Source organism: Dromiciops gliroides, chromosome 2 (genome assembly GCF_019393635.1).
Source record: "Dromiciops gliroides isolate mDroGli1 chromosome 2, mDroGli1.pri, whole genome shotgun sequence".
In the NCBI taxonomy this organism is placed as follows: Eukaryota; Metazoa; Chordata; class Mammalia; order Microbiotheria; family Microbiotheriidae; genus Dromiciops; species Dromiciops gliroides.
Window position 1 is genome coordinate 169705970 of NC_057862.1, and position 14352 is coordinate 169720321.

The window sequence follows — 14352 nt, forward strand, 5'->3', positions numbered from 1 at the left end:
CCATAGGATTTTCTCTACTGTGCCACTGTGCCAGATATCTTCCTTCTCCAGCATTTCCTTACCTTTTTTTGTTTGTTTTGTTTTGTTTTTGTTTTTCTGGGGCAATGAGGGTTAAGTGACTTGCCCAGGGTCACACAGCTAGTAAGTGTCAAGTGTTTGAAGCCGGATTTGAACTCAGGTCCTCCTGAATCCAGGGCCAGTGCTTTGCCAGCTAGGCGCCACCTAGCTGCCCCGCTCCCCTTACCTTTTAGCTCCCTTCTGTGTATTGTCTTCTCTCGTTAGAATGTAAGCTTCTTGAGGACAGGGACTATCTTTTTTCTACTTGTGTTTGTATTCTCAGTACTAAGCAATGTGCCTGGCAGATTTGTTGTTGTTGTTCAGTCATTTCAGTCATGTCTGACTCTTTATGACCCCATTTGGGGTTTTCTTGGCAAAGATATTGGAGTGATCTACCATTCCCTTCTATAGCTGATTTTACAGATGAGGAAACTAAGACAAACAGGTTTAAGTGACTTGCCCAGGGTCATTGTTGTTTGTTGTTCCTTTGTAAAGAAGACCATGCTATTGGGATGATGTCATGACTTGCACTGAATTGGATTTAAGTGAGGGAGAGCTGTGCAAGGTCACCAGCCTCACTCTCTCCTCTAGAGCCATCTGGGTCCAGTAGCAAGATATACATCAAGACAACTACCCAGGGTTGTATCTAAGACCAGATTTGAACTCAGGAAGATGAGTCTTCTTGATTCCAAGCCCAGCATTCTATGCACTGTGCCACCTAGCTGCCCAATCTAACATATAGTAGGCTTTTGGGGGGGGGGGGCCAGGTAATGAGGGTTAAGTGACTTGCCCAAGGTCACACAGCTAGTAAGTGTCAAGTGTCTGAGGCTGGATTTGAACTCAGGTCCTTCTGAATACAGGGCCGGGGCTTTATCCACTGTGCCACCTAGCTGCCCCACATAGTAGGCTTTTAATAAAAGTTCATTGATTTGTTGTTAATTATGGTACTCCTTGAGTCAAAACTTCAAATATGTTTTAGGGGAGAACAACCATCCTGCGCTTTTGCACTAGCAGAGCACAGACGGAGGTCATGTTCAATGTTGAATTTAAAAGACTACATTTAAAGACCTTATTCTAGACCTGCCATTCTCTCTTATGCTTTGTTACTGCATGACCTGCATTACCACCCACCATCTGGCTGAGTCCTTTGAGAATAAATACTCTTTTCTTTAACCATTCCCCAGCGGAAGCAAAATGGCACAATTTCTTCATATGGCCTTCTCTGGGTCTTTCCCCTTCCCCTTATTGTTTTGTCTATAAAAAACATGGAACATATTACCTATCAGACTTATAGATAGAGAAGAACCTATGAATAGAGAGCATTTTGAGCTTTAAAATGGATAATTTCAATTACATTAAATTTAAAAGAAAACCCCTGTTACAAACATGTATAATCTAGCTAAACAAGTCTCTGCTTTGGTCATGTCCAAATGTGTGTGTGTGTGTATACATGTGTGTGTATACACACACACACACACACACACACACACACACATACTGTAAAATATTTTAGCTAACTTAGGGGGAACTAATCTAACTGCAGGGTCTAATCTGTGGACTTTTGACCGGCTGGCTATCTGACTGATATTAATTTCCTAAGCCAATCTGTCAGGGCCTTTTAAAAATTTCTCCACACTACTCCGCTCCCAAATTGATAAGCAAACAATTAAGAAGCCTCTTAATTAAATAATCAAAACAGTTTATTTATGAGATACAATTTAAAAATAAGAATACATGGAAATAAAATGTACAACCTGACTGCTTTCCAGCATCTCTCTCTCTTGCCGTGGCTTATGCTTATTCTTTGCCATCTACCTTTCTTCTAACTCCAAGCCCCTTACTTCACTCTTTAACTTCTCTATCACTACCGTAGCCTCAGTCTCCTTAGCGAACCCCTTTTCTGTACTGTTGTGACGAACCCCCAAGCGCTTCTTCTCTTACCTCTCCTTGCTCTGTCTGTCCACCTCCCTCAGTGTCTCTACCTTCTTTTCTCACTGACCTCCTTCCGGTGTTCTCCAGCCTCTTTGCTCTTAGCTTTTTCTCTGTCTCCCTTTTCAGTCTCCTTAACGTCCTTGTAGCAGCCCCCCTGTCTGTCTTCTCCAACCTCCCTTACTATCTAACTGCCCCGGTATATATCTTCCTTCTCTCCCCTCAAACCACAGGCTCCCTGTGCCCCACCCCACCCTGTCGTCAGGGCTACAGCCTCAAGTGATCCCTGCTGCACACCCAGGGACCTCCGCACAGGCTGCGCCAGAGTTTGGCCTGCATGAGCCCGGGATCTCTGGGGTAGATCCCCCCAGGGCAGAGGGAGCTAGAGCTTTTTCCCCCAGCCATCTGACCTGGTATCCCATAAAGCCCACGGGGCTTTTTGGCTCAGCTGAAGCGGAGTGGGAGGGACACCAGCCCCTCTTACACAGAAAAAAACCCTGAGGGCCTAAGGCTTTTTAATCTCAGCCCAAAGGCAGGGTCCCCAAATCAAAATAAATTCCTACAATACACACACACACACACACACACACACACACACACACACACACATGCATGCATACATATGTCTCATTCTGTACTCTAGTGGGTAGCACATTTCATCATTAGTCCTCCAGAATCTTGGTTGGTCATTATGATAATCATTTCAGTTACTTGTCATAACCATATTGTTGTCATTGTATAAATACTTCTCCTTGTCTTCCTCACTTCACTCTGCATCAATTCATACAAGTCTTCCCAAGTTTCTCTGAAATTTTCCTGTCATCATTTCTTACAGCACAGCAGTATTTTATCACATTTATATACCCTAACTTGTTCAGCCATTCTCCAGTTTATGGGCAACCCCTCATATTCCCATTCTTTGCCATCTCAAAGAGAGTCATAAATATTTTTTGTACATCAGAGGTTTTTTTGTTTAAGACTAAGGATAGCTTAATCTATCTTTCCTCTAATTCTCACTTTTCTCTTCTCCCCTTCCGCTTGTTTTACCTTGCTGAAATGTATTTCTATACCCAACTTTGTGTGTGTTTGTGTATTCTTCCCTCTTGTAACTAGTTCAGATGAGAGTTTTTCAGCTACTACCTCCATTCTCTCCTCCTTCTTTGTCCTTCTTCTATTTGTACATGTTGGTTATATGACAGAGAATATTCCCTAACTTTCCTTTCCCTTCTCCCCTACTGTATTTCTCTTCTCATTCCATTTTTCTCTTCAGATCAAGACATAACAGAACCACTTCCACACCTTGTCTAACTAGCCTCCTTCTATGACCACTGATGATGATGATGATGATAGGAGTCAGAGGGCACCCATGAATCACCTCTTCACATCTGAAGTTTATCCTTGTTTAGTCCCTTGTCATGTGTTTACTTTTTTAGTCTCTCTTAACTCCTGTGTTTGAAATTCAAAGTTTCTACAAAGCTCTGGTCTTTTCATCAGGAATTCTTAGAAGTCCTGTGGCGACCAGTGACTTCTTTCTATTTCAACTTTGCCCTTTGCTTCTAAGAGATCTGAGCAGTTTTTAAATTTCTGAAAACATAATATCTAGGTTCTTTTTTATTCAATTTATTTCAGTCTTTTGACTTTGTTTTAATATTTCCCATTACCTCATAGAATCACTGATTTCTTTTTGAGCCATTCTAATTTCAGGGAGTTTATTGCTTAGAGAAGGTTTTGTATCTCTTGTGCCAAGCTGTTGATTCTCTTTCAAATTCTTTCTAATTTTTTCCTCAAATGCTCTCATTTCATTTATAAAAACATTTCAACTCTTACTTCATATCTTCAAGGAATTCTAATTGAGTCTGTGTCCAAGCTATGTTTTCTCTGAGGCTTTGCTTATAGATATTTTGGAGTCATTGTCTTCTGAATTCATGTCAAGCATCTCTGTCACATTATAATAGCTCTTTATAGTAGGATTCTTCCTTTGGTCACTCATTTTTCCTGCCTACTTCCTGACTTGAAACAATGTTGGAGCTAGGTTCTCAAAGGAAGATCACCTACTCTGACTCTTGCCTGACCAGGAATTATACTACAAGATTCCAATTCAATAAGACTTGAGTTTGGGAGGGAGTTAATCTATGTCAATCTCCTAACCCATAATAAAATCCTCTCTATGACATGCCTGTCAAATGGCTTGAATGGTTACAATAATCCCATAGGGCAGCGCATTCCATTTTAGAGAGCTCAGGTTATTTTTTTTTAAGTTCTTACTTATATGGAGCCAAACCTTTTTTTTGATATTTCATACTCATCCTATTTTTGCCCTCTGGCAATAACTAAGATTATTATTATCATAGTTATTATCAATAGTAAGAACAGGACTCATTTTGGCTAAGTGTAGTAGCCAGCATTTATATAACACTTTAAAGTTTACAAAACACTTTATGTTTATTTTCTCCTTTTATCCTCACAACACCCCGTGTGAGGTAAGTCCTATTATTATTCCCATTTTACAGATGAGGAAACTGAGACTGAGGAAGCTGACTGACTCATCCAGTGTCACACAACTGAGTAAGTATATAAGACAAGATTTGAACTCTGGTTTTTCTAACTCCAAGTCCAGCACTCTTTCTATTATACCACCTGGTTGCTCAATTAGAATAAATCTAATTGCTCTTCCACGTCACAGATTTTCAAGTACTTTAAGTTAGCAATCATATTCCTTCTAAATTTCTTCTTCCTCAAGTTGAAACTATCCAATCCCCATCAACCTTTAAGCCCAATTACTACCCATTCTCTTCACCCTCTTCTAGACAAGCTCCACTTTGTCCCTCTTAAATATAATATCCAGAACTAAACATAGTAGATGAGTACTCTAATGTTCCCCTCAGGATCGCATGTGTAGGACAGAAATACAAAAATCTCTAGGTATGATAAGCAGATAGCACTGATAAAAGGTTAGCCCTATCCATTATAAGCCAAGTTTACCTTCACAGGGTCAAAGTATCCATTAGTTCTTTTTGACTAAATATTCTTACCATCAATGGCCCTCAAAAGGGCTTAATTAAGGATTATTCAATGAACTAAATAATTAGACTGCATATCAGGACCTGAGGATAAAACATTTTTCAGATGCAATGCCTCCCCCTCCCCATGTTACTATTCCCACATCATCATGATTAAAAAGAAGGGGGAGGGGGGAGATGTTTGCAGGAAAGCAATCATTCCACCTCAATCCCAAAACCTACTAGTTTCTGAGACAGACTGATCTGATTCAGTCCTAGGTACATCGGGACAAATAGACTAATGGATGTTGGCTGGACATGTGAAGCTTAACTCAGACTCTCTTTTCTCTCTTTCTCATTCTTTCCCATCCTGTATATCCAGTTTCCTTACCAAAAACTTTCAAACAGGATAAAAAGGGCTGAAGCACCTGGCCAACACTCTCCTCGCAGGTCTGACCTGATGCAGGTGTGTACTTCCAAACTATGTGTACACTCACATCAGGCAAAAAGGCTCTGCGGTAAGGTTTTATTTGAACCAGAGCCCCAAAGCATTAATTAAAATGGAGCACACCTGCTCTGAGCTGTGAAGCCAGAGATTTATGTGAACTAGTAAAATGCAGGCTTTCTGACCTCTTGTTGGATTTATATATTCTTTAAATAAGCATTTCCTCTTTGTAATGCAATGTTAAGGGGGAAAAAAAGTTTATTACACTGACTAACCTGCTGACATAAACATACACACTGTTCAGTCCCCTTACGGTTTGGTCTTTACCTTCCTTAAACACTGCTCAGTCAAGTATTTAATTTAAGGTTATGGGTGAAACTAAGCAGGCACTGTTAGGAGGCCTGAAATTTCTTGCTCCAAATTTAACTTGCTAATGAGGTGATAGGAAGGACTGCCAATACAGTCAGCCCCACACTTAATCCAAGAGCATCTTAATACACTTAATCACAGATATGCTGCTCATCTGGTGGTGGGGGGGGGGGGGGGAGGGAGGTAACAGCTACCTTAGGACTGGTTTACAGGAAACAGAACCCATTAAATGAAAAGGCTTGCCCAACGATACAGTTCTTTCAGGCCAATCACAGCTTTTCAGTCAAAGCCCTGCATCCTGGCCCTAGGATTCAAATGTTAATGGATTTAGACAGAGAGACACATGGGAAACTTGAAAGAAAGTGGTGTTTCTTGATAAGTTACCTTGGAGAGGCTCAGCCTGTTAGCTTTAAGAGTCACAAGCCCAGCACAACAAACCAGGGCACTGGAACTGGAGAGGCCTGAACTTGGGGGGATGATTCCATCCAACAGGCAATTCATTCCAGTCAGGTTCCTGAGGTTGAAATGTTCCTGATAATAGGAGAATTGAAAAAAACAAACAAACATGAAATTCAAGGAGGCCCAGGGAGCACAATTTTAACAAGGCAATTTTCATACTATTTAGAAACACTGCTCAGTGTCTTCTGATCTAGCAGAGATGACCCATGACATAACTGTCACGGTTCTTCATTCTTAGTATACTCAGGGTCAGATTACCTTTCACTTTATTTAATCAAGGTTACTATGGTGAATAAAAAGAGACCATGGTTTTTAAATGTTGTGGGGGGTGGGAGAGTGTTTTTGTTCTTTATAGTATCATGGCTTCTCAGGATTAGCAGGAACTAAGAAGTCCCACGTAGCTGGCCATGTAGTCCAACTCATAAGTGAACAGGAATCCTCTCTAGAATGCCTAACATTCCACCCCTATGCCCCTCCCCCACCAACGAGTAATCAACCAATCTCTGCTTAAAACCTCTACTAATATAGCACAGTGGAGAGAGTGCTGGACTTAAGGGGAAAAAGAGCTGGGTTTAAATATCACCTCCAGCATTTATTAGAGTTAGGAACATAGGTAAGTCATAGAACCTCATCTCTGAGCCTGTTTCTTCACCTAGAAAATGAAGACAATAGCTTGTGCTACATCTCTCAGGTCTGTTGTAAAGCTTAAATGAAATGGACAATTCAGTAAAAACAGGGATTTTTAACCTGGGGTCCATGAAATGCTCTTTTAAAAATAATTCTGACAACTCTTCCAAAATAATCAGTTTCCTTTTTAGTCATGTGAATTTTATTTTATGCATTTAAAAACATTATTCTGAGAAGGGGTCCACAGGCCCACACTCCACCAACAAAAGAATTGTTGGATGACAGAAAAAAGGTTAAGAATCGGTGGGGTTAGGAAGTTTTTCATCCTATTGAGCCGAAATCTGCTTCTCTAAAACTTCTTCCTCTTGATCCTAGTTTTGTCCTTTGGGACCAAGCACAATACATGATAACTCTTCAAATCTCATGACAGTCCTCCAACCCCAAATATCTATCGACCAATCTATAATAACATGGAAAATCATTAATAAATCGATTTGCCTCAGATGCTGATGCAAAAATAATGTAAATTAAAAGGATTCATTTTCCTCCATGTTAAACCCTTTACCACCACAGAAAGTTACCCAGAACATAAACTGGTATTCCTAGCAATGCAACCAGAAGTTCCTATTCAGAAAAGAGCTCCAAGAATCATTCGTTTCTATTCCACAAATGGAGAAATCAAAACACCAAGAAAGGTTGAGACCTCCCCAGGACCACACTGCAAGTAAACAGCAGGAGTAGGACATGGGCCTAGGTCTCTGATTCCCCATCAAATATTTTCCCTCTCTAGTTAGAACCCTGGTCCATTGTTCTCTGACTGTGATTTAATGTAAGTCAGCCATATGAGGAAATCCAGATTTCTACTAGTGTTTTATTTTATTTTTTAATTTAAATATTTTAACATTTTTATTTGAAGTTTGAAGTTCCAAATTTTTTCTTTCCTTCCTTCCCTCCCTCCCCACTCCCAGAGACCATAAGCAATCAGATATAGATTATATATGTGCATTTATGTAAAACATCACCATATTAATAATTTTGTACAAGAAGACAAAAAAATTGAAAGAAAAAAGTGAAAATTAGTATGCTTCAGTCTGTATTCAAACAATATCAGTTCTTTCTCTAGAGGTGGAGAGTATGCTTCATCATTAGTCCTTCGGGATTGTCTTGGATCATTGCATTGCTGAGAATAGCAAAGTCATTCACAGTTCTTCATTGAACAGTACTGCTTTGACTGTATACAAGATTCTTTACTAGTATTTTGAAGATACAATTGGGCCATATAGTAGCTTTCAATGGAGCCCCAGTTGGGCAACAGTCACAAAGGGAAAGGCAAACTCTAAATTATGAGGGAAACACCTAAGACAGAAAAGCCTCAAGGAAGAATATCATCTCCAGTTCTGTGGACCAAGATATGGAGAATCATCTAACAGATGCAGGAAAGCCTTCATCTAATCCTACCTGCTCTTTTTACACATGGAGTAATTAAGGCCCAATACAATGAGATGATGTGTCTAAGATTGCATAAACAATTAGTGGTAGATCTAAGAATAGAACCTTAATCCCACTGATTCCCACTCCAGTTTACACTGTGCCACATTACCTGGGCATGGGAAGTTCTAGACTTGTTAGAACTATGGACTCTGGGAATTGAAAGCTAGATTTACAACTGGCTTAAGGAGGAATATCAAGAAAATTCCTTATACTCTGTGTGACTGAGAATTTTAAAAAAGAATAATAGGTCCACCCATTCTTCAGGAATGTCATGTTAATATAACTTAGTATATGCAGAAACAAAGTTCATGCAAGTGGGAAACCCCATGGCAGGACATAACATCACATGCAACATGCTAGAGAGAGATTTTGTAAACAAGCTAAAATAACAACCAGAGAAATGTCTTATTCTCTGCAAAGGACAGACCCTAAAAGTTTGCCCTAAAATTAGCAGGCAAAGCTCACATGGCCTATAAGTAAAGAGACTTGGTTACTTAGTTAGCCAGGTTTCTTTTTTTCACTTCAAATCGTCTAAAAATTTCCTTTTCAGAAATACAAACAAATTATAAACTGAAACACTGCTGCTGCCAATACCCTTTCATGCAGAACATCAGACAGCTTGTTAAAAAAAAAAGGGGGGGGGGGGAATAACCCTTAGAGATTTAACCAGAAACCAATCCACAGGGTGTCTTGAACGTGAATCAGGCTTACAAACTTATCACGCAATGTTTAAATAAAAATGTACTACGGTTTCAGAGATGAAAATGGGTTTTGCCAAATTCTGCAACAGCTCTATCCCAGAAGGATAACATGTTCAATTTAATATAAACAGATAATCCTCTGAACCTTCCTAGCACTTGAATTTGAATGTTTCCTAACAGTCTCACATTGAGGCAGATTTTCTGCCAGGAGTTCAGTCTACAAACCTGCTTTGCACATGAGGCATCAAATGAGAGAGATTGTCTCTAAGACTTAAAGCTCAAAAACAGACTCTCTGACAACAGCCTGCTTCATTTAGGATACCTTATCCAAAATGCAAAGAAAATTCTGCAGGTTGTCATAAGGAAGACCACACAGCGCTCACCAGGCTAAAACATTCCAAATACTGAAGTTTCCATTAATATCTAGACTGCTTAAAATGGGCAATGTGGAGATTTCATGCTGGCAAAAAACTCTTCACATGAGAGATTTCCTTGGACCTGAGAAATAATTGAGCATGATATAATACAACAGAGATGGATCTGATGCATTTTTGCAACGAATTTGCCACTGAAGCTTCAGTTTGGATCTGTTGGCATGGTACTACATGTGTTATATAAAATGATAAAAACTCAGTCACCGTGGTCTCAAGAACACTTTACAGACTCGCAAGGGTAACATCCATTGCTTACAACCACTCTTTTACAGTGCCAGATTTGAAACAATTATTGAAATATAAACTAGTGCTCAGCAAGAAAGCTGCCTGTCTACCTCCTGCCATTTGAATGCCTTGGCTTACCCAAGGAAACCATGATTTTCATTTCGTTTTCTTGTTCCCAAGACAAAAGCCCAACCATATCCAACATGGCCTAAAGTGTTTCTAGGAAAATATTTATTAAAACAATTTCATTGCTTCTTTAAAAACAAGTGAAAGGGGGGCAGCTAGGTGGCGCAGTGGATAGAGCACCGGCCCTGGATTCAGGAGTACCTGAGTTCAGGTCCGGCCTCAGACACTTGACACTTACTAGCTGTGTGACCCTGGGCAAGTCACTTGGCCCCAGTTGCCTCGCTAAAAAAAAAAAAAAAAATGAAAGGGGCAGCTAGGTGGTGCAGTAGATAAAGCACCGGCCCTGGATTCAGGAGGACCTGAGTTCAAATTTGGCCTCAGACACTTGACACTTACTAGCTGTGTGACCCTGGGAAAGTCACTTGGCCCCAATTGCCTCACTAAAAAAAAAAAAAAAAAATGAAAGGGGCAGCTAGGTGGTGCAGTGGATAAAGTACCAGCCCTGGATTCAGGAGGACCTGAGTTCAAATTTGGCCTCAGACACTTGACACTTACTGTGTGACCCTGGGTAAGTCACTTAATCCCCACTGCCCCGCAAAAAATAAAAAAATAAAAATAAAAAAAGTGAAAGCCAATCTTTATAATAAAAAATGCTTCAATACAGAACATTTATATATGCACATTAAAACAGTATAAATGAAAGGCTCTGAACATATCTTTTCAAATGAGAACATTAACAAGAATGGAAGCCAGAAGAACTTATGATTTGCCAGTTCATCATGTCTCTATGTGGCCACCTAACAATGATATATAATATAAAAAGTATGACAGAATAAATAAAAGGTTGATCTTTAGATCCAGGAAGACCTGAGTTCAAGTCCCATCTCTGACTCATATTAGTGAGTGACCATGGGAAAGTCATTCAACTGCTCAATTCCTCAAGAAACTCGCTAAGATTATAAGTTACCAAGGGTAGCCCATCCATTTATGTGGAAGGAGATTCCACAATGAGAGAGCTTCCTTCTCCAATGAAATCATAAAGGCTGGACCTATAAATATTTAACTACAATCCAGGAAACCCCTAATTTACAAATAGCCCAACCCTAAAAGGCCACTGCTACCCTCAATAACCACCAAACTAGATGCCGGGGTGGGGGTGGGGAATTACCCTTCCCCTACCACCACCCTGCCACTCAAAAAAGCCCAGTAGAAGTTAAAACTACAAGGGGCAGCTAGGTAGTGCAGTAGATAGAGCACCAGCCCTGGATTCAGAAGGACCTGAGTTCAAATCTGACCTCAGACACTTAACACTTACTAGCTGTGTGACCTTGGGCAAGTCACTTAACCCCAACTGCCTCACAAAAAAAAAAAAGAAGAAGAAGAAGAAATTAAAACTACTGCACCATTGCCAAAGTCCCCCTTCTACCAAAGCTGGAATACCTGTCCCCATTCTTTTCATTACTGAGACCCCAGGGCCTCAATTAAGGTCTCTAAAATAGGAAGAGGAAGAAAATTTGCCCAAAGAAAGCTAAAATCACACTCTATGGCTGAAAGCATGAAGAATGTTATTAAAACATATAAAACACAATTTCTGTCTTCTCAATTGGTAGAAGATTCCTTATTTAACATCATTTACCTGGATTCCTTTAAGTCCACATAGGAAATAGTTGTGCCACTGAGGCTTGGTCTTATCAATGTGAATATCATGAACATTGGTACTGAAATCCCTGTAGAAAGAGAAGATACATCAAGTTTATTTTTTAAAGTCGAATAGTTCAGTGCCTTGAAAATCAAATGGCTGACTGCTGCCACCTTCTGACAACACAGTAACATTTTTATCTCCCCCCTGACATATTTTCAAAACATTTTACAGGCTACATAGGAGAATCCCAACATCTCTAACTCTAATGATTTAAAAAGATGATAGAATAACTTAAACTACTTCCCACTGACTTCACTGTTTCCTGGCACTCTGTGTAAAGCCAATACATTTTACCATCTTTCTGCTATTTATTTCTGCAGAAGTTGGACCACATCATGATGATGGGAAGATGGCTTTGCTAGTTTTTGCACAACCTAATTCATTCACTCCTGGCTAAGAAAGTAGCCAATCCCCAAACTGCCTTCACATACTGTGCTATTAATATACACACTTGATTTTACTATATACTCTATTTAGAGAAGACTATACCAAAAGACAAAAACAATAGTAGTGTAAAAAGATTTTTATATAAAGAAACTGAGGCCCAGGAAGGGTAAATAACTTTCCCAGAGTCACACAGGTAAGTAAGCAAAAGAGGCTTTAATTCATATCATCCTGATTCCAAGGTCAGCTTTGTAATCACCATGCCATGATGCCTCTCATAAACTAGATTTATTGTATAAAAATTCACTGAGCTACTTGGGAGAAATCTCTGTGTGTTTTAAAAATAAACAAAAGACAACCCAGAAAATGGTAAAATTTTAAATGGCAAAGAAAAGTGGAAAATTGAGCTTGAAAATATGAAAAAGATTTTTTTGAAATTCCAAACTTGTAAGCTTATATTAAAACATAGGATATTGACTTCACATGAAAAATTTTAAACTTCAACAATTCTATCACTTAGTATCACATATTATATACCAAGCTTCCTCTTCTATTCTTTGATAGACTTTAAGCTCCTCTTTTTTTTCTTGATAATAAACATTTTTATTTATAGTTTTGAGTTCAAAATTTTATCCTTCCTTCCCTCCCTTCCCTCCCTCCCCTCCCCATTACCTGGGGTGGTAAGCAATCAGACATGTGCAATTATGTAAAACATAACCATATTAGTCATTTTGTATAAGAAAACTTGAATAAAAGAAAAAAATGAAAGAAAGAGAAAAATAGCATGCTTCAGTCTGTGTACAATCACTATCAGTTCTTTCTTTGGAGGTATATAGTGTGCTTCATCATTAGTCCTTTGGGATTGTCTTGGATCATTATATTGTTGAGAATAGTTAAGTCTCAACATTTCTGTCTCTGTGTACAAAGTTCTCCTGGTTCTGCTTAATTCATTATACATAAGTTCATACAAGTCTTTCCAGGCCTTTCTGAAATTACCCTGCTTGTTATTTCTTACAGCACAATAATATTGCATCATCATAGCTCCTCTTAATGGCAGGGATTGTTTTAATTCTGGCTCTGTATCCCCAAAGTCTAGCACATAGTAGGCAATTAGGATGTGTCTACTGATTGATTTATCATTTTGAGCTTTAAATCTTGACAATGTCTGGGTTTGACAAGTTACATTACCTTGTACTATATTTAATACAAATTGTAAGCATATATGTGTAGTAGGAAAAACAAAAAATACAGAGAAAAGCTAATAAAGTACATCCATGAAAACAGAGATTTCCCCCAAATCCCATCATTTTTGAAAGCTCTGTTTGATTTTGCAGTTGTACAAGTGAAGACACCTGTCATTCATTACTGGTGATGTTCAGCCCATCCATCCCCTGAAGCCATGATCCCATAAGATTCACATCTAGAGGAGCAGCTAGATGGCGCAATGGATAAAGCACCAGCCCTGGATTCAGGAGGACCTGAGTTCAATTCCAACCTCAGACACTTGACACTTATTAGCTGTGTGACCCTGGGCAAATCACTTAACCCTCATTGCCCCACAAAAAAGGTTCACATCCAGATTAGATACACAAACTTAGTTATTTTAATCGTTAGGAATACATTTTGGGAAAGAAATGTCTTGTCAGCTATCTCTTCTCCAAATGATCCCCTACAGGAAAGAGATTGTTATTTTCCCAAACTTTCATTCAGCCTTTCCATGATATTCTTCCATGCTCAGGCTAGTTTCACCTTTCCAGCTCAAAGACTACATACCTCTCCAGACACTTTAGTACTAAGTACAAGGGCAAATGTCTCTCCTCCTTGCCATGCAGCCTGGGCCAAGATCTAAGTTCAACCTAAAAGTACAGACTTTTTCCACCACCCAAACTAAGTACAACTTCCAAAGAACTCCACAGACTCCAGAACTTCAAGAGACTTCCCACTCACCCACTCTTATTACACAAATGAAGGAAGAAGCTAATAAGCACACATACAAATATCGTTCCTACTACCACTCTCATTCCATTCTTAGGCCAGATCCTCATTTGTTTGAACAATTTGGAAATCCCATTACTCTATGGGGTATTCACTCTCTCTTCCTCCCCCACCCCCACAGTATTGTTTTGTTTTGTTTTTTGTGGGACAATGAGGGTTAAGTGACTTGCCCAGGGTCACACAGCTAGTAAGTGTCAAGTGTCTGAGGCAGGATTTGAACTCAGGTCCTCCTGAATCCAGGGCCAGTGCTTTATCCACTGTGCCACCTAGCTGCCCCCCTCGTATTATTATTGTGGGCAGCGTAGATTATTCTGCTCACTTCACTTTTCATCAGTTTATATCAGTGTTTCAGTATTTCTCCAAATCCATGGCATTCATCATTTCCTCAGGGACAATAATATCCCATTAC

The 14352-nt window shown here is 39.4% G+C and overlaps 1 protein-coding gene across 3 annotated transcripts in view; it reads right to left on the reverse strand.

The window, feature by feature from the left end:
• The window catches only part of GALK2 (galactokinase 2), a 176786-nt gene that overhangs the window by 89879 nt on the left and 72555 nt on the right, over positions 1 to 14352 (reverse strand). For all 3 annotated transcript variants that reach the window (XM_043982034.1, XM_043982032.1, XM_043982033.1), the window contains 2 exons: positions 11499 to 11589; positions 6184 to 6330 (listed from right to left, as the gene is read on the reverse strand). In XM_043982034.1, coding sequence (XP_043837969.1) covers positions 6184 to 6330; positions 11499 to 11589 — 238 coding nt within the window. The remainder of the gene's footprint in view (positions 1 to 6183; positions 6331 to 11498; positions 11590 to 14352) is intronic.